Source organism: Gopherus flavomarginatus, chromosome 3 (genome assembly GCF_025201925.1).
Source record: "Gopherus flavomarginatus isolate rGopFla2 chromosome 3, rGopFla2.mat.asm, whole genome shotgun sequence".
NCBI classification, from domain to species: Eukaryota; Metazoa; Chordata; order Testudines; family Testudinidae; genus Gopherus; species Gopherus flavomarginatus.
The window spans coordinates 282,699,733-282,723,823 of NC_066619.1; the positions used below are offsets into that span (position 1 = coordinate 282,699,733).

At 52.6% G+C, this 24,091-nt stretch overlaps 1 protein-coding gene across 2 annotated transcripts in view; it reads left to right on the top strand.

Annotated features, from left to right (window-relative positions):
* The first annotated feature begins 1,462 nt into the window (after positions 1-1,462).
* Positions 1,463-24,091, top strand: part of RAB11FIP5 (RAB11 family interacting protein 5) — a 111,741-nt gene continuing 89,112 nt past the window's right edge. Inside the window, exon 1 of one of the 2 annotated variants that reach the window (XM_050943293.1) lies at positions 1,463-2,252. In XM_050943293.1, the coding sequence (XP_050799250.1) occupies positions 1,828-2,252 (425 nt within the window). In that variant the 5' untranslated portion in view covers positions 1,463-1,827. Of the gene's footprint in view, positions 2,253-15,037; positions 15,292-24,091 lie in introns of those variants that run through there. The other variant, XM_050943294.1, reaches the window with a different exon arrangement.

The following is a 24,091-nucleotide window of genomic DNA, read 5'->3' on the forward strand; positions in this document are numbered from 1 at the left end:
CCTGCACACAAACTCCCTCCCAGAGCCTGCATTCCGCATTACCTCCCGCACCCAAAGTCCCTCCCAGAGCCCACACCCCTCACCCCCTCCTCCAGCCCAGAGCCCACACCCTGCACCTCCTCCCACACCCAAACTGCCTCCCAGAGTCCACACCCCCTCCTGCACCTTGCACTCCCTCCCAGAGCCTGCACCCTGCACTCCTTCTGCATCCCAACCCCGTCCCAGCCCAGAGCCCGCACCCTACACACAAACTTCCTCCCTCACCCCCTCCACACCCCAACCCTGTGCCCCAGTCAAGAGCCCGCACCCAAACTCCCTCCCAGAGCCTGCATCCCGCACATCCTCTTGCGCCCAAACTCCCTCCCAGAGCCTGCACCCCCTCCCCCACCCAAACTCCATCCCAAAGCCCACATCCCACATGCAAACTCCCTTCCAAATCCTGCACCCCCTCCTCCACCCAAACTCCCTCCCAGAGCCTGCATCCCGCACGTCCTCTTGCGCCCAAACTCCCTCCCAGAGCCTGCACCTCCTCCCCCCACCCAAACTCCATCCCAAAGCCCACATCCCACATGCAAACTCCCTTCCAAAGCCTGCACCCTGCACCCCCTCCTCCACTCAAACTCCCTCCAGAGCTTACACCACACATCCCCTCCTGCACCCCAACCCCCTACCCCAGCCCAGAGCCCACACCCCCTGCTGCACCTCATCTCCAGTCCCCTGCCCCAGCCTGGTGAAAATGAGAGCAAGCAGCCCACAGCTAGGAGGATGGAGGGGGAGCGGCCTTAGAGAAGGGGCGGGACAGGGGTGTGGCCTCAGGGAAGGGGCAGAGTAAGGGTCTTTGGGTTTGTGCTAGTAGACAGTTGGCAACCCTAGTTCACGCTGCAAAATGACAGGGCTTTGACCCGAGTCACAGCGGGACTTGGACTCTGAGCCATTCTCCCAGGGGGGTTCTAGGATCCGGGTCCTGGGTGCTTGCTGACCCCAGTCAGGCCGACTTGTGTGTGGATGGAAGTGGGGCTTGGCCTCCAGCCGGAGTCAGAGCCTGGCAGCGCAGCCAGACCCGGCGAGGTTGCCAGCTCCCTGTTGTCGCCACACTGTGACTCGGGCTCTCTCCACACAGCCTGAGTGACTGGCCCCTGCCTGGCCGGGGGGGCCGCTGATTTCTTTGCAGCCTGACTCATGATCTGGGAATGCCTGGGGTGGGCACGGCTGCTGGTGTCCAGCCCCACCCAAGGCTCGGCCACAGGGCTCCCCGTTGCTTTTCCATTGCACTTCTCGGGAGCTGGAGCAAACGGCTCGCCCCGGCCCGGGGAGGGAGCGGCCTGCAGGCTGGAGGGTTTGCTGGGCCCTGGGCCCCCGGCCAATGCATGCAGCTAGCCGGCAGGAGGAGCCTGGGCAGGGGGAGGGGATCTGGACACGGAGGGGGCGGGTCCGGTCCCGGCCCGGTTGCAGCAGCTGTGCGAGCCGCTGAGTGACGCGGAGGAGCAGGGCGGCCCGGGGATTTGCTTTGCTGCGGCCGCTGCCTCCGTTCCCCCACCCCCTTTTCCCGGGGAGGAAAGTTACTTTGCAGCCGCGGGCTTGGGCGTTTGCAGCTGCGGGGAGCTCCCTCTTTCCCCGGCCCGGAGTTTGCACCGCATCGTCCTCGCAGGGGGCGGGGGAGCGTCTCTCCTCTTCGCATTGCACCGTCCCCAGCAGGAGCCTCCCGGGTCCCCTGGCGCTCGGGCAGCCTCGCCCCGCGAGCCGGGCTGTGCACTGCCCTGAGCCGGAGCGAGCCGCCCTTCCGCAGGGGCGCCCCGGGGGGAGCTTCTCCCCGCCCCGCCCGGAGCCATGTCCCTGCTGCGGGTGGCGGAGCAGGAGCCGCCGCTGCAGCGCTGGCTGCCCACCCACGTCCAGGTGACCGTGCTGCAGGCCCGGGGCTTGCGGACCAAGGGAGGCGGCGGCGGGGGAAAGCCGGGCACCAGCGATGCCTACACCATCATCCAGCTGGGCCGGGAGAAGTACAGCACCTCGGTGGCGGAGAAGAGCACGGGCAGCCCGGAGTGGAAGGAGGAATGCTCCTTCGAGCTGCCCCCGGGGGCCCTGGAGCTGGAGGAGCCGGCGGACTGGGGAGGGGGCTCCCCCCGGGGCAAGGGGGGCTGCGAGCTGGTGCTCACCGTCATGCACCGGGCGCTCATCGGCCTGGACAAGTTCCTGGGCCAAGCCACCGTGCCCCTGCAGCCGGTCTTCAGGGAGAGCCGCTCCATGAAGAGCCAGTGAGTATCCCGCAGGATCGGGCCCCCTGCCCCCAGGCTGGGCGTGGCACTCGGCTGGGTGTCGGGGTGAGGAGTGCGATTACCCCCTTGTTGCAACGGCATCGCCCCCCAAATTCAAAATCCGTCCAGACTGCACCGCCTGGAGGGGCTGGCGGCCAGCCCGGGGCGCACTCACCACTTACCGCATGGCAATTCGCTAACGGGGGGTTGTGAAGTTAAGACAGCCCCTCCCCTAGGGTGACCAGACAACAAGTGTGACAAATCAGGACAAGGGTGGGGGTAATAGGAGCCTGTATATGAAAAAGACCCCAAAATCAGGACTGTCCCCTATAAAATCGGTACATCTGGTCATCCTCTCCTCCCCTCCCCCTCTTGCAGCTGGGCAAATCCCGTGGGAGTTGAGTCACCCCAACGGGAATGGGTCTTTTCCCCATCTCCGGACCGGAGTGGGTGGGAAATGCCATGGCAAAAAGTTCCAGCAATTACATGCAAGGAACATTCCCCATAAACTTCCTTGGCCTCTAGGTCTGCATGGCACCGAGCGCCCCAAATCTTGTGTGCCCAGTTGCTGGAACTGGTTGGCCACAGGAAGGTGGATGAAATTCAGCTTTTGCAGGGCGCTCTCCTGCACTGGAAAGAGTTGGATCAACTCCTGCTTACATGGATGCAGTGGGGTCTCCCATCTCTTCTGTGCCAAGAGGGTTAAAAAAAAAAAAAAAAAGCTTTCAGGTGCTTGGCTGGCAGGCAGCAGAGTTGGAACAAAGTTGAGTGTTTTTTTAAGCATGGGGTTGAATGCATAGTCTTATGTCCAAGGGTTGGGAGTGTTTCATGGCTCGCGTGCGCCAAATCCTAAACATCAGAGAGTCTAGTGTCCTCTACTCACTCAAGCTTGGCTGCCTGAGTCACTGCAGAGGGACTTGGGAGGGGCTGGGCATATGCCCCAGTCTCCATCCATTGGGTTGTGTCCCTCTCCCAGGCATGGCAGGAGACAGAGTGGAGATCTTGTGGAGAGCAGGATTAACAGTGTTAAAGGGGTCAGAACATTGTTTTCCCCCCAAACCCAAACAAATCTGGCTTGTTTTTGCTCCACAGCACAGCAAAGCTCTTGGGGCTCTGGCTTGCCTAATATGGGCAGTTTTTGGTGGAAAGGGGGTGGGTTGGTAACAATAAAAAAGGGAATAACTCTGCTCTGTGTAGTTTGACTTATTTTTCTGGGAGTATTTGCTGATCGCTTTAATCTTACATGGATGAAGAGGTCAGAAGAGTGGATGGTTGGACAGAGAAGTCCTATTTAGGTCACAAGGCAACAGCTTATCTGCAGGCTTTAGAGGGAGACTTGATTGCTAGATCACAACCATTGGGGGGCAGTCCCACTTGGTGTGTGTGTGTGTGTGTAATTTAACTTTCAGTGCTCCTCACAGCTTGCTCTGGGCATTGATGGATTATACTCTGGGCAAGGTTGGAATGCACAAAACTCTCCATAAGGAAAGCAGTGCTCCTTTGTCAGAATATTTAAAGAAAGCAATTGTACAAAGGGAGAGACCTTGCGTCCTCGCCATGCTAAATATTGAATTAGGGAAACCGTGTTAAATAATCAGAGTGCACTGGCTTTACTTTGGCTCAGATCATGAAGCGGGGTAAGCATGTGCTTAACTCTGTGCGCAGGAGTAGTCACATTGAATGTGGGAATGGAGCCTAAGGCTGAAAGCTCTTTGTGGCCGGAGCGATCTTTTCATTATGTGTGGTTGTACAGTGCCTAGCACAGTTTACCCCTGATTTTGAGGTCACTGGGTGCTACTTTAGCAACAATAATACTGCTGTTATCTTGTGAGCCTTTTCCACTGTTTACATTTTGCAGGCTTTTCCTCAGGCTATATTGCCTGCCGTTTCTTCTGACTTGCTCAGGACCTGGCAGTGATGGTGTCTCATGTGATGACTTGCATCACAGCTTTGATGCCTTGGTGTGTAACCCAAGTAGTGGGCTCCCGCCCAGGAACTCTGCTATGCTGATCTTAACCCTTTTCTTCACTTAGTTTTGTTTCTTCAAAGGTGTCACATGGAGCTATGTTTGTAACCCAGCTTACGTTGTGGCACTGACTGAACATACGTACAGCTTTATAACGGTGATGCAGAAACACCTTAAACATAGGTTAAAGCAAGCCTTGCATCTCAGGACAACATGGAATAATGGAACACTGGCTGCTTTTATTGATTGATGGCAAAAGAAACTCTTCAAGCACCAAATTGCACAAGGGAAGAGCTATTAAGCATCTGTGCCATCACACATCTGAGATTGCCTGGGGCTAGACAGGGAGTTTATGTGACTGTGGGACGAAAACTCAGGTGCTCCGGTACCAAAAGCATAGGAGAATCTCCATTCATTGTCAGCGGAGTAGAGGCTAAGACACATAGCTGAGCAGTTCTGCTTCTGTTTAATGTGGGGGGTTGTTGCACAAATGCTAACTCATTCAGAGCAGCACATTGTAATCGGGAGGTCAGCAGTGCTGGATAACAGTGGAGCCATTTGTAGATTTTCATCACAAGCATCAGATGCACAAAGTGCTGTACAGTGGATAACTGCCAAGTGACTCCTGGCCTCAGGTTCTTGCATTCTCTAGGCAAGTTGGTGCAGCTGTATACTGTCATAGAGTGAGTACTTCACAGGGTCCATATGGACCTTGGGGAGTCTCTTTGGAGGAGACAGAGGTTGCTTAGCAAACTCTCACTGGAGACTGCAAGCCTGCGGGTTGGTATGAAATGGTGCAAACCCCTACAAGTCTGAGAGGTTAGTTCAACAAGCTGTGTTACACAGTAACTTATAACTGCCTAACCTTGGAAGTAAACTTTCAAGGTCTGGTTGAGTCAGCTGTAGACATCTTTGTTTGGGAGAAGGTCTGCTAGTATCAGATAAAAATCAGCTCAATTCTTTGTGGCCACATGGCTGACTGCACTGCACTGTCTCCCCAAGGCCGTATGCGTGAAGATAGACATGGACCCTTCAGGAATTCATTAAAAACTGAACGTCTGTATCATTATATGGTGACATAAATGCAACTGGTGTTTTGCAGTGGCAGCTCACCCTGAAGAGATTACAACCAGAGTTAGGACAGGGCAGGAGATGATAAATGGGGGGTGTGTGAGGAGAGAAGGCAAGGGTTGCAGCAGCAAGATCTAAGCCAGGTTGCATAGGTTAAAAAATGTGTTTTTTCTAAGCAACTCTCTTTTTTTGAGAAAAGACACGGTCTAATGTGTTAAAGGCCTCACAGAAGCATCTTGGGGAGGAATTGCAGCAAGGGTCAAGGCAAACGTCCATAGAGTGGGCGTGGTCTGTATGGCAGGAAGCCATGGAGACAAAGCCAAGAGTATAATAAGGAATCATGCGTGGAGCAGAAACAGTGACAGTTCCTAAGTGCTCAGTCATGGCAGAGATGAGGGCCATGTATGTGTCTGGATAGGCAGAGGTGGGGAGCAGAATGGTAAACTAGGGTTAGTCCTGGTATCTCCTGGTACAGGCTGCAAGCAATAGGCTGGCTGGTAGTTCCTCACTGCTGCTGTAGGCCAGTTGTTGGCTTAAAAAGTGTTGCATTGGAGTGAGCAGGCGCACAGCTTGTGAACTGATCGCTTCCATCTCCACTAAGCTCAGGCTCTTCATCTTGGTTAAGGACGGCATATTTGTGACAGTGGCTGCTTATGGTTTGGTCTTTTTTGTACATTCATAGAGTTTAAGGCCAGAAGGGTCTGACATACCCCTGGGATACAGCCTGAAACTGTGGGACTGCTGTGCCCCCTTAACACTCCTCCCTGGGCTGTCTCTTACAGTGCTATGCAAGTGACAAGCTGCAAACACCTCCAGGTGCTGTGATCACTCAGCCAACAGCATGGAGAGGCGCACACAGCTAAGTTGCATAAATTCTTTCTAAGCCACTCATGAGCTATACAGAGAGAGAGAGAGAGAGAGACACGTGTAAATATCTCCAACCACCAGCCTTGCACCTCAGAAATGTACCATTTCACACTGCTTAAGACCTTCTCTTGAACAGTGCAAACTCATTAATTAGTTCACTGCTTTGGCAAAGGATAGCAGATGCACTAGCCTTTCTAATCTGAGCAGATTCCCCAAACACGGTAGACAAACTCACTGGTAAGGATAAAACATTAAAATAAGTTTATTAACAACAGGTAGATTTTAAGTGATTATAAGTGGTAGGCATATAGGTCAATGTTGGTTACATACGAAATTTCTTCCAAATGTTCTTGTTGCCTTCAGATTAGGTGGCGGAGGAGAGAGGTATGGGGCAGATGTCACAGACTCCAGTTTATACCCCCCAGTCCATGGGCATGGAATGATACTGTCTTGGGCATGGAGTCCTCTGCTCAGTCACTGGGTTAAGCAGTCCCCATTGTCTGCATGCTTGGAGGGGGCTCACTGGGAGAATGTATTCTCCTTAATGGGCCATCAACACATGATGACTAGTCCGAATGTAAATCTGTTTTGCAGCTGTTTGTTGTTCCTTTGTTGCCACCAAAAGGCCAGCTGTGAGCATCTCCCAAACTCTCAACATATTTCAATGGCACACACACACAGCATAATGTCATTACTTCAAATACAACGGTAACACACACAATTCAACAGGCTAGTAATGTTCAACAGATCATGACTTCTCAAATGATACCCCTAAGGCATACTTCGATATGATTGTATGTTTTGTACGCAGTGGTGAATATGGGGGCTCCAGGGTGCTATTCTGAAGTACAGAATGTCGCAAAGGGACAATTTTAGTCTAAACTTCTATATATCAATGGCTGTTAAATTTCACCTAATTATGCCTGTGTTGAGCCCAGTCACCTGCATTTGGCTAAATCATATCTCCCAGAAAAAGCAGCAAAGAATCCTGTGGCACCTTATAGACTAACAGACGTTTTGGAGCATGAGCTTTCGTGGGTGAATACCCACTTCCTCAGATGCATGTAATGGAAATATCCAGGGGCAGGTATATATATGTGTGCTAGCAAGCAAGCTAGAGATAACGAGGTCAGTTCAATCAGGGAGGATGAGGCCCTGTTCTAGCAGTTGAGGTGTGAAAACCAAGAGAGGAGAAACTGGTTCTGTAATTGGCAAGCCATTCACAGTCTTTGTTCAATCCTGAGCTGATGGTGTCAAATTTGCAGATGAACTGAAGCTCAGCAGTTTCTCTTTGAAGTCTGGTCCTGAAGTTTTTTTGCTGCAGGATGGCCACCTTAAGAAAGGTACCCAGAGACAGAGAATCCACCACTTCCCTTGGTAGTGTGTTCCAATAGCTAAACACCCTCACTGTTAAGAGAAATCTGTGCCTTATTTCCAATTTTCATTTATCTGGCTCCAGCTTTCAGCCAGAGGCTCTTGTTCCACCTTTCTGCACTGCATCACAGAGCCCCTTGGTAACCAGTATTTGCTTATGCACTGTAATAAAGTCGCCTCTCAGTCTTTTGGGTAAATGAAACAGATTGAGCTCTTTACGTTTCTCCCTGTAAGGCAGTTGCTCCAGCCCTTGCATCATTTCCGCAGCTCTTTACTTCAGTTTTCAACATCCTTTTAAAAATGTGGACACCAGAACTGTTTGCAGTGTTCTAGTATCTGTCTTGCCAATGCTATGTACAGAGGTAAAATCACCTCCCTACCCACTACTCCCGTTTATACATCCAAGGATCACGTTAGCCCTTTTTGTCACAGCCAGAGCTCATGATAAATTGTTTGTCCGGGATGACCCTTAAGTCCTTTTCAGAGTTGCTGCTTTCCAGGTTACAGTCCCTCATTCTGTAGTCATGGCCTGCATTCCTTCTTCATAAATGTATAACTTTTTGCTTTTTGCCCTATTAAAACACATTTTGTTTGAATCGGGTCAGTTTACTAAACAAGCCGGATTGCGCTGTCGGATTGCCTTGACCACCTCGTTATATGTCAGTCTTGTGTCATCTGCAATTTTAATCAGCAGTGACTTTTTTTTAAAACTTACCTCCATATAATTTGATAAAAATACTGATTGTCTTCAGCCCTAGTACTGATCCCTGTGGAACCCTAATAGAAAAGCCTCTATTTGATTTCCCTGTTGACAGCTACTTTCTGAGATCTGTCAGTTAGCCAGTTCTTAATCCAGTTAACACATGCTTGACTGATATTGTATAGTGCTAAAACTTTAATCGGAATGGCATATGGTATTTGGTCAAAGTATATTACATCTGCATAGTCACCTTTATCAGCCAAACTTGTATTCTCATAAAAGAATGAAATCAGACATGTTTGACAAGACCTATATTCCATAAAACCAGGTTGACTGGCATTAAATTATATTCCTGTTCTTTAATCAGTTGAATTCCATACCAGTTTTTCCATTATTTTGGCAGAGATTGTTAGGCTAACTGGCTTATAGTTACCCATGTTGTCCCATTTGCCCTTTTTGACTCTTTGCACAACATTAACACTCTTCCAGTCTTTCTGGAATTTCCCTGCTGTTCCAAGATGACTTAAAAAATTAATATCCGTGGGCCGGAGGTCCCATCAGCCAACCGTGTTAGGACTCCTCGATGCAAGTTATCTGGGTCTACTGATTTTTAAAATGTTCATACCTGGCTGCTGCTGATTAACATCTTCCTAATTACAAATGGACTGGAAAGTGCTTTATCATCCTTATGTGATGTGAGTAGGGCCCTACCACATTCACAGCTCTGAAAAACGCTTCATGGACCATGAAATCTGATCTCCTCCATGAAATCTGGCTATTGTAGGGGAGACCCGATTTCACAGGGTTGGGCGGCTAAAGAGCAGTGGTGGCCGTGGCCGGAAGCCCAGCTCTGAAGGCAGCGAGGGTGGCATGGTATGACTCAGGAGACGAAGCTGCTTCCTTTCCTGTTAGGATCCCTCCTAAATGCTGAGGCTGATTCCAGGCTTGCCAAATAGTCCCAGCTGCTTTCCATTCTCCAGGTGCTGGGGGAGGTGAAATGAACTACCTCAGTCCAGTTCCAAAAGAACAAGTGTCCGTCACGACTGCCTCCGAGACTGTTGCGCCCCTCTAGCCTCTGCTAAAGCTGCCATGAGAGACAAACTAGTGTCTCCAGTAGAGGTGATGCCTCCAGGTCGGGGGGGGAGGGGGGTCAGTGTGTATTTTTCTGTGGGTAATTGACAACTCTCAAGACTTGAAATCTGGTACCAGCGTGAGAACTGAATTTAAGGGTTTGTCAAGTGGCATATCCATAATGCCGCCATCCCTGTAGTGTGTAGGAAAGAACAGTGTCTCACTAGTCTGGTGACTGCATTGAGCCAGCTTGCTCGGTTCCTGCCTCAGCTTATCTGCCGCGTGGCAATAAATCACTAAATATGCGTTACCTTAAAACTGGCCCCTCCCTCTCCCATGCACATCTGACCATCTGTCCTGCCCTGCCACCCACTGTCCAGCTATCCTGCATCTCTGGTTGCTCCATCTGTCCTGATTGTATTTGGAAGGAACCATGCACTGAAAGGTCAAACTAATAGAGTTCTAACAGAAGCCACCTGCATTCATTCTGGTGCATACATAGTGTTTGAGACGGGCTCAGCGGGCTTCTGACAAGTCCCGGGGCTGAGTGCCACAAGGGGTAGCTCTAAAAGAAACAGAGCTGTTCTATGCCTGTGCAAGACTGTTCTTAGCTTGCATGAAAAGATGTTATAGTAGTGCAGTTACTGAATGAAACGCCTTCCTTTGCACAATATGGGATGAAACAAAAGGAGGAAAATGTCATCTTCTGCCCCTGAAATGTGTCGCTGAAGTGGAGAGGTTGCTCCAGGTGATGGGAGCTGCCCAGGCGAAGGCTGTCAAACCGCCAGGGAAGAGACTGTGTGAAAGGCCATAGCTTAGGGAGGGGAGCAGAAGTGGGCCAGGGCAAGTCCCTAGAGGGCTTTAAACATGAAAGTCCTGTTCAGTTGTATCCTGAAAGAGATGGGGGCCGCTAGGGGTGTTTGCAGTTGATGTGGTTTTGCAGGGCTCAAAAACCCTACTTCCCAGTGGCAAGTGGAAACTCCTTCTGGCAAATGTGGCTTGTGGGCTGCCTAAGCTGTTTTTATTTGATTCAGAACTGAAGTTTTTCACTTCATTAACTTCTGTTTCTAGTCCATGTCGTTGCAAAGGTGAACCCCCCGCACGTGAGCTGTTGGGTCTTGCGTTGGAGTTTGCACCCCTGCTACCTCCTGCGTTTCCAAGCATTGGAGAGCAAAACATCCTCCCCACGGCTGCTATTCGCAGCCTTTGTGTAGCAGTCAAACTTCGTGTTTGTTGCGTGCTGCTACTGGGCGAACTTATGAGCAGCCCTGGAACTATTCCACAAGAAGAGGAGGATTCCACAAAAAGTAGCATATGTGAGCAGTAGCGTGGTGGCAGAGAAGCCTCTCCTCTGCCCTCATGCAATAGCTAGGAGGCTGGGTAAGGAGCAGATCTAACTGAGGATAGAGCTTTTGCCTCCTTCCAGTGGCAAGGGGAAGAGAAGAGTTCAAGTGGGTTCAATGGGCACTTGTCTCCTTAACACATGTTGAGAATGCAGCTGGTCTTACTGCCAGCATGTTGCCATAGAAGCTTACTGGGGAGGGGGTTATCTTTCAGGCTGGCGTCTGGCTGGTAGCATCCAGGACGTTTTTCAAGCCCTGCGGGTGTGATTCTCGGTGAGTGAAGTGCATGTCGAATTCTGGCTTCTGATCCAGAACACAGATAATAGACACGGCATGCCTGAAGTTCTGTATCCTGGACTGACTCTACAGGCTTGCCAAATCAAAGACCTTTTGACTTGTATTAATCTGGTGTAATAACCTTGCTGGCTGTCCCAACGCTGGCAGCTGGAGTTTCTGGACTGATTCTCGAATGGGCTGTAGAAGACATAAGAGCAATAGCAGTTAAACTCTCCCTGTGTTATGCTGAGTGCTGCAGCATGAAATCAGATGCCAACAGCAGCTCCTGTTATAATTCAGGAGAGCCAAGTGGAACTCTTCTACTGTGATATGGAGTAATTGGGCTGATTTGCCCCCCTCTCCAATTCCAGTGGCTTTGGTGCTAAGAAAAGCCCCGCAGTGCAAAAATGGAGACGCATAGTCACGGCGGGGTTTGTACTCTGGGGATTTGCAGCCTTTGTCTTGCTCCAAACCCGCGCAGAAAGGCTGAGGGCTGCTGCTTAATGCTGGAAAGAGTCACTGGGCAGTGAGTGTGCATCCCTGCATGGCCAAAGAGGTCAAGAGGATGGGAGCAGAGGCAGAGATTGCTCCTGGAGGTGCCTCCACAATGGAGCTCGCCTTGCAGTCAGCAATAGGAGCTGGGGCTAGAGCACCTTTGAGAGCTTGTAGGGAGAGGTTAGTGGCCTGCATGCGTTTGGAGCCCCTGAACTCCCTGGGGTTACAAGGTCACATTTCTACAGGATCAACTTAGCCCTTCATTCTGCTCAGTGGTGCCCCGATCTTAAACAAATAAGGCAAGAACGGCTTCCTGCATCTTGGCTGCATGGCCAAGCAGCCTTGAAAAGTCGGTGGGGTTTAATAGTCTTGGTTAAATAGCCTTGCAAAATTGTCATTAGAGCACACCAGCCCAGCTAAGACCTACCAGCCCGCCCCACTCTCCCCACACACCCACTGCCCCCAAGCTCCTCCATGCAATCGTTTCCCTTCCCTTTCTCCCTCTATTCTTCTCCCCCCCCACACCATTACAGGGAAGTAGGGAAGGGCCCCTTGCTGCTTCAGGGCTGTGTTGGTAGCTGGAGGAATACCGTATTAGTCAGCTCTCTAATCTAGCAGAACAAGGTGCAGCTAGATCCAATAGTTGGAAGCTGAAGCTAGACAAATTGGAACACCTTACCAAGGGTCGTGGTGAATTCCCCGTCACCTGGAGTCTTTAAATCAAGACTGAGGCCATGGCTACACTTACAGTTCTGCAGCACTGGTAGTTACAGCTGTGTTCATACAGCTGTGTAGGGCCAGCGCTGCAGTGTGGCCACAGTGACAGCTACCAGCGCTGCAGTGTGGCCACATTTGCAGCATTTGCAGCGCTGTTGGGAGTGGTGCATTGTGGGCAGCTATCCCAGCATTCAAGTGGCTGCAACGTGCTTTTCAAAAGAGGGGAGTGGGGTGGAATGTGACAGAGAGTGGATTTTTGGAGCTGACACTGTTCTCAGCTCCCTGCCTTGCAAGTTGTAAGGACTGGAAGATACACAGTGCCTACCTTCAATCATTTTAAAAGTTTTGACCTTTCCCCCACCTGTCTCTTATTCACTAAATGCTAATTATGCACTCCTAAATAGCCGTCAGGCCACATAAACAGTTGCTCAACATTACCCCTCACCCCTCTCTCCTCAAGCAAACAGCTTTGAACATTCCAAAGCAATTCTCCTGCCTTCTCTGGCTCGCTCGCTGGAGCACAGAGCAGCTGTATTTATTTTTTAGCAAGTAGCTACGGGGAGATAGGAGTTCAGCCATTCTTCTGGTTTGTTGTGGACAGGAATTCTGGGATACCTCCATATACCCCGGAGGCCAATAAAAGCGCTGGTGGTGTCCACACTTGCTGACCAGCGCTGCATCACCAGCGCTGGAATCGCTACACCCGAGGCAGACCAGGTGTACAGCCAGCGCTGCAACCAGGGAGTTGCAGCGCTGGCCGTGCTTTGCAAGTGTGGCCACATCCTGAGTTGCAGCGCTGTAACCCCCTCACCAGCGCTGCAACTCTCCAGTGTAGCCAAGCCCTGAGGATCTTTCTAAAAGAGATTCTATAGCTCATCCAGAAGTCAGGGCTGTGTGTGGGAATTACCAGGTGAGGGTCTCTAGCCTGTGAGAGGCAGGAGGTCAGACTAGATCAGCAGTTCACAAACTGTGGGTCAGGACCCCAAAGTGTGTTGCAGCCCCATTTTAATGGGGTCACCAGGGCTGGCTTAAACGTGCTGGGGCCCAGGGCCGAAGCCTGAGCACCACCACCCGAGGCCGAAGCTTGAGAGTTTCAGCCCTGTGTGTTGGGCAGGTTACAGGTCCCCCTTGGCCTTCAGTTTTGTCTCGCTCTCCCCATCCCCCTCCTGGGTCATTGGGGCTCAGGCGGGCTCCTCCCCCTCCTGGGGTCATGTGGTAATTTTTAGTGTCGGAAGAGGGTTGGGATGCAGTGACATTTGAGAACCCCTGGACTAAATGATCACAGTGGTTTTTTTCTGGTCTTAAAATTTACAAAGAGAAGTTAGGCAAGTGGGAAGAGAGGCAGCCTGATCTGCTAAAGGAAAGTAGAGAGAGGGGAGCAGCGGCCTTCATGCATGTGCTCCTGGGGCCTGCTCTGGGAGAGCAGGGAGAGAAAATCGTGTGGGTTTAGTAACCAGTTGGGCCAAAGCAATGACTTATCTCAGGTGAAGCAAGACCAGCTTTACAAGTGAAGTAGCAGAAACCTCTCTCTTGTATGTCTTGCAGGCTGCAATGAAATGAGCTAGTGAGGTTGCACTTGCAAGCATGGTGACCCTCCCTCTCCCCCCCCCCCCGCTCCCCCCAAAATAAACTTGTGGCGAGTACAGCAGTGATTGTAAGCCCGGCACAAACACGAAAAGTGAATGCGGCTCTATAAGCTCTGCTGGGATACTGTGATGCGTTCAGAGACTCCATCACAACCTGGCTCTCGCTAGGTACAAGGTGACCGCTGGTGTGTCAGCGGTACCTGCCGAACTGCAGGCTGGGCCGGACGCGGCAGTGTTCCGATGATGCAGTGGAATAAGGGCATGTGTCATTACGTACGTTGGCTCCCCCTCTATTGTGTTCATTAATATTATAGAATGACTTGATACATCTGACTAAACGCCTCTCAAAGGTGGGCCTGTATGTGTCTTTCACTTTTAAAGGACAAGGCAATGGATCGAATTCAGCCCTGGGGTAAACACTGGAGTTGATCCTGTTTACATCAGGGCTGTTTGGCCCATAGTGTATCTCTGTTTTCTGCGAATGTGTCGTTCCCCTTGCTCCTTTTCTTTTTTTTCCTTCTTCCAGACCAGAACAAAGCTGGTCTAGCTAACCTGTAGCTTAAAGTGTGCTGGGTTATTGTACTAATCTTTCACCCCTGGAAGTGTCAATACCCAGCAAATCCATCTCTGCATGCAGCAGTGAGCTGGGATGAAAAGTACTCAGGCTTGTTCTTTCTTTAACTCTTGAAATATAGGGGTACCAGTTGGATTGTCAGGAACTCGTCCATTAGGCTGATTCCACCTGTTGTCTCTGCCTTCACCTCTTTCCAAGACGCAGGATCTGCTCGTGTACTGCAGCATTTATCCATCCCAAACTTCTTTCCATGATGCTGGCTCTTCCACTTGGCTCAGTTGCTGCTTAATCTGATGAAAGCATTGGGAATCCAAGCACCGGTCTTAAAACCAACCCCCCCCCCCCCGATTTATCTTCTGATTGCGTTAAGCAGTGTCTGTGGAATAACACGGTCACTCGCTGTGGGGTTTCTGTTCTGTTACTAAAAGGGGTCGCAGTTCTCATTAGGAGAGAAGGAAAAACCACGTGGTGACGCTTGCTCTTTGAGCAGAACGGTTATGTTACTCTGTTATCGGTGCTATAAGCAGGCCCTGGTGGCCATGTGGCTCTGTGTGTTTCAGTTGGCGATATGTTCTGGAGCAGCCTGTTCCTAGGTTCACTTAGTGCCAGGCTATCAAAATGCTTTATGCATCTGTGGCACGCCCCTGGCATCCTTCTACATAAGTAGTAAGTATGTATGCCTGTCTTATGGAAGAATAAAGTGAGGTCTGGAGGGTAAGTGACTGTCCCAAGGTCGTGCCACAAAGCGGAACGGGGGAAAGCTCCCTGGAGCCCCGGCTTCCCATTTGCCCCCTCCTCTACCCACTGGTTGTTCCTTGTCTTATGCTGTTTTGGCAAAACTTCCCGTGCTTGCAACATCAGTTCCTTGTCTCCCTTCCGTGTGCCGCTGGAGTGGAATGAGAACTCTGAGAAACTCGACTGAATGCAGCGTCCCATCTCTGCTGGGAAATCATGGAAACCCTGTGCTGCTCTGGGTTCAATTCCAGGCTTCGTTCCAGGGTGGGTGTCTTTTCTCTTCTTTTAAAAACTGTTGTCTGGCAAGGAGGGAGTGATATCTCAGGACTTCCTAGGGCACGCTGTTCCCGCGGGATCCCAAGGGTTTGATGATTGTGCTTTTGACTGACTCCAGCAGCAGACTTGCCTTTGAGTGGGCGCTGATGTGTCAGAATAGCTCGTCTGGAGGAGAATGCTGCCTGCTCTTAAATGGTTTATGGAGAGTCTGATCTCAAGGGTGGCATTTTGAATCCAGCTCAGGTCGGTTGTGACCAAAAGGGGTGCGGCTCTAGGATGGCCTGTACAGAGTGTCTTGACTCATATACCCGGCGTCTTTCACTCTGGAGCCATGCCCCTTCCAGTTCCCGGTCTTGCTGCAGAAATGTCTCCTGTCTCTCTTGGTGGCTCCTCCAGTCCTGAGTTACAACACTGTAGCGAAGTCTGCATGGGATCCTCTAGATCAGAGGTGGGCAAACTACGGCCTACGGGCCACATCCGGCCTGTGGGACCGACCTGCCCAGCCCTTGAGCTCCCGGCCACTCCCCCGCAGAGCCATGCCGCTGTGCAGGCAGCGCTCGGGGCAGCGGGGCTGCGTGCTCCTGCTGAGCAGCGCGGCCGCCAGACATGCTGCTCTGAGCGGCCTGGTAAGGGGGTTGGGGAATTGGATAAGGGGTGGGGAGTCCCGAGGGGCAGTCAGGGAGCGGTTGGATGAGGTGGAGGTTCTGTGGGGTGGTCAGGAGACTGGGAATGTGTGTGGGGGGGGTTGGATAAGTGTGGGAGTCTCAGGGGAAGGTGTGGATAGGGAGCAGGGGCGGTTGGATAGGTGTAGGGTCCCGGGGGGGCCTGTCGGGGGCAGGGATGTGGATAGAGGTCAGGCAGCAGGGGGGATTGGATTGGGGGTGGGGTCCCGGGGGCGGTTGGGAGCGGAGGGGTCCTGGGAGGGGGCAGTTAGGGGACAAGGAGCAAGGGGGGTTGGATGGGTTGGGGGTTCTCTGGGGGACTGTCAGGGGGAAGGAAGTGGAAGGGTCGAATAGGGGGCAAGGGCAGGTTGTTTGAGGAGAGTCAGCCTTCCCTACCTGGCCCTCCATGCAGTTTTACAACCCCAACGTGGCCCTTGGGCCAAAAAGTTGCTCCCTCTGCTCTAGATAAACAGAGGGTGCTCGTCTAGCCCATGCAAAACATAGCTACCGAGATTATATTCTCTGCCTGTTGCTCTGGCAATGTTACCACCCCAGAATCCCTTCAATGGCTCCCCCTCTGCGTCAAGGCCCTTCTCGACTTTGCCTCAGCCCCCTCCCCTGGCCGGCTATGCCAGCCTTCATCTTCCCTCCTCACCCCGTTCATCTGCTTCGCCCACAGCCCTCGCTGTAAGCCCTTCTCCCACCCCGGTGCATGGGACACTTCCCTGAACTGGTGCCTGACCTTGCTGTGTCCTCGCCTGTCAGATCCCTCCAAAGACCCACTTCTGTAGCGAGGCCTGAAAAGAACTGGGTAGCTACTAATGGGTTGGGAGAAGGGCGCTTGGGGGCAAGTCCAGATCTACAAGCCCCTCTCTTGTATCCCTCTGCCTGTCGTGTTAGCTCGTGAGCTCTCTGGGGATGGCCCAAAGCCCTGGTATGCTGCGGGGAGCACTGTCATATCAACCAACAGCAGTGTGATTAGACCCTCCCGACAACTCCATGTGTGTCCTGTATTCGTAGATAAGAGTGGTTCCTATATTTGGCTTGCTCCTTTGTGCCTAGCTGAGCAGTGCAGGTTCATTCAGTGTGGTGCTGGCCTCCCTGTCCGTGGGTGACATGCAGATCAGACCTAGGGTTTTGTGGTTAAGGCACACGCCGAGGAGATCTGGGATCTGTTTCCACTTTGTTTGTAGTGCGACCCTGGATGAGTTGGTTTAAAATCTCCATGCCTGTTTCTCCACTTATAAAATGGGGAGTGGGAGGAAATGGAATATGACAGCTCATGAACTTCCCATATGGCCCAGCTAGGTTCTGAAAAACAAGGTGTTGAAATGCCCTTTCCTGTGCGAGGGTGAATGTCTGACTGCTGCACTGCCCAGCATGAGCTGTGATGAAATCTTTGTTTTTGGGACTGGAAAGGCAGCTGGAAGGGGATATTTTCGTGGTAATTTGACCACACCAGGAAATGCCTGGCTGTGTTGAAACCCATGCTTAGTAAGCTGATCCTTCTGAGTGGGGGAAGGTGGAGGATATGATTATGCTGAATGCTTTGAGTGGCGGTGTATCAAATCGGATGGAATAAAAGGGGTCAAAGAGTCAGAGGTGTTACCGTGACCCTGAAACTGTGCAGCCTTAAACAGCTGTAAACAAGGTGCGGGGTCTGGCATACAGAGACCAGGGTTTTAGTTTCATGGGAAACACACTAAGAAGCTTATGCCAAAGTTTAGACATTGTGTTAACTAAGATACATAAAGAAAAGATGTTAAAACACCTTTCAATGCAGTTTAAAATGGAAATGAAATGAGCGTGCAAAACAAACATCACCAACAGGGCCAGTTCTACTGTTTTCGCCGCCCCAAGCAGTGCGCCGAATTGCCGCCGTGGACGGCAGGGGCAGTCCATGTGCCATTAGGGCGGCACGTGAGTTTCCTTGGCGGCGGCACTTCGGCGGCAGCTTCTGTCTTCAGCTGGAAGACAGAAGCTACGCCGCTGCAGACAGCTGAACGTAGAAGCTGCCGCCGAATTGCCACCGCTGCACAAACGCGCGTGCTGCCCTAAAGGCACACGCACTGCCCCCGCCGTCTGTGGAGGCAATTTGGCGCGCTGCTTGGGGCCAAAAATGCACGGACTGCTGCCCCTTGCAGATTGCCGCCCCAAGCACCTGCTTGAAATGCTGGTGCCTGGAGCTGGCCCTAGTCACCAAAACCTATCGCAGGCCCTTTTTCAGAGAATATATCAGAGGTCCCTTACTGGATTGGACAATCCTTGATCGGGAGAGAAAGCACTGGTTAGTAGTGATGCTCAGTTCTGAGATATGAAGGATGGGGTCTCTCATTGCTTTTAACAGACCTGGGGGTAGGAAATGCGGCTTTTGTTGATGTTCTCAGTTTTGTGGAGTCAGGTCAGCCACAGATTAATGCACTGCATGGGCATGTCAGCCACAACAGCAGTGCTGTGGAGTCTGGGTCATCTTGGCTTGGGACATCATCTGGTTGGTCTGGTCTCTCGTACTGCCCAGAGCTGGATGGGCTGTTTTTTCTCACTGTGCCGGTGCATGTGGCACAGTTGATCTCAAGATCAGCTGAGCTAGAAAGCAGAGAGGGAGAGGATAGGAGGAGAAATAGTGGGACAGAAAGGACCACACAAAGGGATGGCGACAAACAGGATTTCCTGTGTTCCTGACGGGGGTCTCCACTGGAGTGATGGTGAGGACCAGGTGTCCCTGCTGGTGCGCCAAGGGCTGGACTTCCAGATGATGCAGTAACCGTCAGAATCCTCAGGTGAAGGACAAAGGGAAGGATAGCTTTGAGCATTGGCCTGCTAAACCCAGGGTTGTGAGTTCAATCCTTGAGGGGGCCACTTAAGGATCTGGGGCAAAAATCAGTACTTGGTCCTGCTAGTGAAGGCAGGGGGCTGGACTCAAAGACCTTTCAAAGTCCCTTCCAGTTCTAGGAGATAGGTATATCTCCAATTATTACCTATTACCTTTAAAGCCCCTGGAGCAGGATGGAGGCCTAACAGCCATCTCCCTCCTCCAGGAATTCCCCAGTTGGTTCACATGTCCCTGCCCCCAAAATCTCTCTTCTGCGGCCCTGAAAAAGGGATGATGGGTGGAATAGTCCCTCCTCTTATTTGTTCACCAATATACCAGACCTACTGTCCAACATACCAAGTTTAGTCTGTTAACTTCCAGTCCCACACTTTCCTTGTTTACCAGGTGCAATCTCAGTACAGTCCTTCAGTTGTATCAGGAAAGCTGTTTGGTTTAGACTTACTCAGTCTTTGTTTTTCTTTTTCACTAACTTTTATAAACAATCTTATGCACCGATCTAAGCTGCACTTTTCTTACACTTTCCCATCACTGTTTGCTATGATAGGTGATTGCACCATTTTAATGACGGTTCACTCAGAATGTGGGTATGTTTGTAGGCCCAGTTATCACAACAGTGGGTCTCCATCATACTTGGCACCTCAGCTGGAAACTTTTCACATAGTTCTAGCGCATGCAGTGCTGGTAACAGGGAGGCACCAGAGATGCTGAGGCATTCGCTCTGTCTGCAGAACCATTGCAGCAATGCCAGTTCTCCTGTACTGGAAAGAGCACTGCTCTCTGCAGAGACTCGATGAGGGGACGGGCGTGGGTTTGCCCACTGGGAACTGGACTGAACCGCCAAATTGATGTCTCACTGGTCTCCGCACAGCCTCTTGGCTACACAGAGCTATTTCTCAACCCACCACCTTGTTTCCCTCCCTGCTCTTTTCCCCTCTCCCAGGCAGGATCTCACTGGCTCTTTGAAAGAGACAGGGTTGGCTGTGATTCTGACCGAGGTGCCTTCCATCTAGAATCCCTCCACCTGCCCCAGTGACACTGTTTCCTCCTGTGTCGCCGGGTGGGGCTGAATCCAGCATTGGCGTTTCATGCACTACATGCTGCCTGCAGTGCAGGGCCAGTGCAACCATTAGGTGAACTAGGCGGCTGCCTAGGGTGCCAAGTGGTTGGGGGCGCCAAAAAGCCTGCTCAAGGGAGGCGGTGGAGTGGAGGTGAGCTGGGGGGCATGGGGAGAGCTGCCTGCAGCAAGTAATGGGAGGGGCATGCGCTCTAATTCTCCTCCCCTCCCAAGCTTGCTGTGCCAAACAGCTGATTAATGCTGCGAGCCTGGGAGGCGGGAGAAGTGGAGCAGCACCAGCGTGCTCAGGGGAGAAAGCGGAGCGGAGGTGAGCTGGGGCGGGGAGCCGCCAAAGGGGGTTATCTCCGGCTGTTTCCCTTGGCCCCCACCCCTGCTGTGCCTCAACCCTCCCCCCACTCCCCTGAAGACTGCAGCCAGGCCCGACCCTGCAACCACTGCATGGTAAGTGGAGTGACCCGGCCCCAGCCTGCTCTGCTCCCCTGGCTCCCAGCTGTGATGCCGGCAAGTGCTGGGGGGCGGTTCCCCCCTTCCTCCTTTCCCCAGGCCTGGGAGCAGAGCAGGCTGGGGCCCCAGGCCTCCGCAGGGAGGAGCAGGGGGCGGGGCTGGCCCCAGGCCTCCATGGGAGACAGGGGGATGGGGGGCTGGCTCCTTCCTGTGGGAAGTGGAGTGACCCGGCCCCAGCCTGCTCTGCTCCCCTGGCTCCCAGGCTTGAGGGGAGGAGGGAACCCTGCCCCCTTGCACTCGCCGGTGGCACGGCTGGGAGTCAGGGGAGCGGAGCAGGCTGGGGTGGGTCACTCCACTTCCCACAGGAAGTGGCCTGTCCCCTTCCCTCTCCCTGTCCCCCATGGAGGTCTTGGGTCACCCCCCTTCCCACAGAGGCCTGGGGCAGGGCCCCACACAATGCCCCCCCATGGAGGCCTCCGCCCCCTGCGGGGGATAGCTAAGGACGGCCCTGGATCCCTGGGACGGGGGGAGAAGGGCGCATGGTGGAAGTTTCGCCTAGGGCGTGAAATATCCTTGCACTGGCCCTGCTGCAGTGACCTGCCTTTGTTCCTTTCCGGGCAGGGTCTTTGTTTTTCGCAGTCCCGTTTTCCTTTCCCGTTGCACTTTTGGAATGTGACTTGTGAGCAAAGAACTCACTGCTCAGCAGCCAGGTGCTGTCCTTGCCTGGTGACCTCGCTACTTCAGTGAAAGCTGCGGTTGCTGTAGATGTTGGGGGAAGAACATCGCCTTCGTGTGCTCCTTGTGCCACTTTTTTTTTTTGTTACCGATCACCTGGATTAACTGGAGGCCCAGGAAGATCTCCTTAGTATTGGAGCTAGTGGCCAGAGCACAGGGCTGGGGGTCAGGAACTCTCCTGTATTCTAATCCTAGCCCCAGTCTGGACTTCCCCATCCTGCAACAGGGATGAGATGGCACATGTCTGTCTCCAAAAGGCCTCTGGGGGGGTTGGTTAGTGCTTTGGGCACAGTGTGAAATACGTCCTTGTTAGACATCTGAGACTGTGTGTCACAGTCACTGCAGGGCTGTGCCCATCCTCTGTCAATGACTCTTGACTTGGCTGTTACACCTGTGGGGGTGGCGCCCTGGTGGTTGCAGACTGTGCGTGGCAGTGTTTTTATTTCTGCAGGGCCTCTAATGGATGTGCGGAAGGGTGGGGTGTGGCCTGGCTTCCTCTCTGCTCCCACCCCAAACCTCTGGCCTAACTTCTGCTTCTCTGCGCTCCTTCTCTCGACATCCTGGCTGTGCCAGTGGGCCACTCGCCCTCCTCTGATGTGCTCCTCTCACAAAGCCTTTAAATGTTAATCCCTCCAGGAAGGTGTTAACTGAGCTGAAGACCTTGCTGCTTCTGTTATGCTCTTCTGACTCACCTGGTGTGTCTGGTCTGAGTACAAGGACCTTGGAGCAGGGTCTCGTGCAGCGCGGAGCATGCTGTTTCCTAGACATTAAGGCCAGAAGGGGAGCGATCATCTAGTCTGACCTCCCGCACCTTGCAGGCCCAAGAAACTCGCTCACCCACTCTTGTAAGAGACCCATAACCTCTGGTTGAGTTACTGACGTCCTCAAATAATGGTTTATAGACTTAAAATTACAGACAATCCACCATGTCCTCTAATTTAAACCTGCAAATGCCCCTTACCTCACGCTGCAGAGGGAGGTGAAAACCTCCCAAGGTCTCTGCCAATCTGAGCCAGGGGAAAATTCCTTCCTGACCCCAAATACAGCGATCATTTAGATCCTGAGCATTTCATCAAGACCCATCAGCCAGACACCTGGGAAAGAATTCTCCGTAGTAACTCAGAGCCCTCCCTATCCAGTGTCCCATAACCGGCCATTGGGGATATTTGCTACTAGCAGTCGCAGATCAGCTGCATGCCGTTGTAGGCGGTCTCATCCTATCGTCCCCTATGGCAGGGGTGGCCACCCTGAGCCTGAGAAGGAGCCAGAAGTTACCAACGTACCTTGCCAAAGAGCCACGGTAATAGACCAGCAGCCCCCCATCAACCCCTCCCCCAGCACCTCCCGCCCACCAGCATCCCTCCCCACACCTCCCGATCAGCGTTGTGTCCAGTGCAGAGGACACTGGAGGCTGAGGGGGGGTGGGTGGGAAGGGGTGGAGTTGGGGGCAGGGCCTGTGGCAGAGCCAGGGGTTGAGCAGTGAGCCCCCCTCCCCATTGGAAAGTTGGTGCCTCTAGCTCCAGCCCTGGAGTTGGTACCTAGACAAGGAGCCGCATATTAACTTCTGAAGAGCCGCATGTGGGTCCGGAGCCACAGGTCGGCCACCCCTGCCTGAGACCTGGGCTGTGGCGGGACTGAAGGGCTTCCTGTATCTGTGGGGCCCTTCCAGGCTGCTGTTTTCTGACACACAAGTGAGGTTTGTGCTTCCATGTTGCTCATTATTGCGGGCTTCTGAGACAGCAGCCTTGCTGGAAGGGCTTTGTGGGCGCAGGGTCAACTGCTTGGTTTAGCAAGGAACTGACAAATGCCCATTGGTTTCAAAGCCAGGCTTCATTAAAACAAGTTCCGCTATTTCCTTTCATCAGCTTTTTCTCCTCCGTGTCCCTGCGAGCTCTCACCCTCTGGAGGGTACAGGACGCAGGCGCCTGCTGCAGAGCGCTGTGTCTCTACAAGGGAGCGCTGCCTCCAGTTCAGCAGATCACTCGATCCATCTGGCTCTCACAATGCAGTGCTAGTCACCCAAACAGCCTTCCTATTCTCTTCAGTCACCCTGGCAGGCCTTAAAAGGCAGATCAGGTTCTGAGCAGCTGGTGCTTTCTGTTTGGTTATTGGCCGCGTTGGGGTCTGACTTGCGTTCCTTGAGAGGCTGCTCACGCCAGACCGTGCGGCTGCTGAGCTGATGTGGGCTAGGATGACTCAGCTGTCTTAAAACCAAGCACCCAGCGGGTGGCATGAATCCAAGATGGCCCTGCAGGTTTGATTCACCAGCCAGGCTAAATTTTGGAAAGCTCACACCTTCTATCTTCTTCTTCCCTCCCCAGACACAGCACGCCACTTTCATCCCCCGAAAACTAACCTGGATGTATGTGGGGAGAGGAACTGCACGAAAATGCTCCTCTCCAAGTGCTGTTCACAGGGTTCATCAGGGTTGTGTTGATTTCCACTGCCTCCTCCAGGGAAGGAGGAACCTGGTTTTGGGGGCTGTGGGGGAAAGGCCAACAAAGTTGTGGGGGAGGGATAGCTTAATGGTTTGAGCATTGGCCTGCTAAACCCAGGGTTGTGAGTTCAATCCTTGAGGGGGCCATTTAGGGATTTGGGACAAAAATCCTGTCTGGAGGTTGGTCCTGCTTTGAGCAGGGGGTTGGACTAGATGACTTCCTGAGGTCCCTTCCAACCTTGATATTCTGTGAAGTCCTGTGACGTGACTCCTGTGGTGTGACTAGCTTCAAAGGCAGATTTATTCTTCAAACGTAAGCACACGCTGTCCACAGGGAAAAACCTGCACTTGTGTAAATAGGGCAAAATGTCGTCTCTCCCTCTCCCCTGTAGACTACCAGCTGGCTAGGTCCATCATTGGCCTTGTCTCATCCCACTTGCAGCTGGGTGCTGATGACGCACGGTCTCCTGCAGGGCTGACAGCACCGTCTCCTCTACCACCTGGGATGTGGATTTCTGCCTGCGAGGTCTGGCCAGGTCACAGCACAAGGAGCTCTGGCTCCAGCAGGAGGTTGTGGTAGGGATGTCTTGAATGGAGGTCGA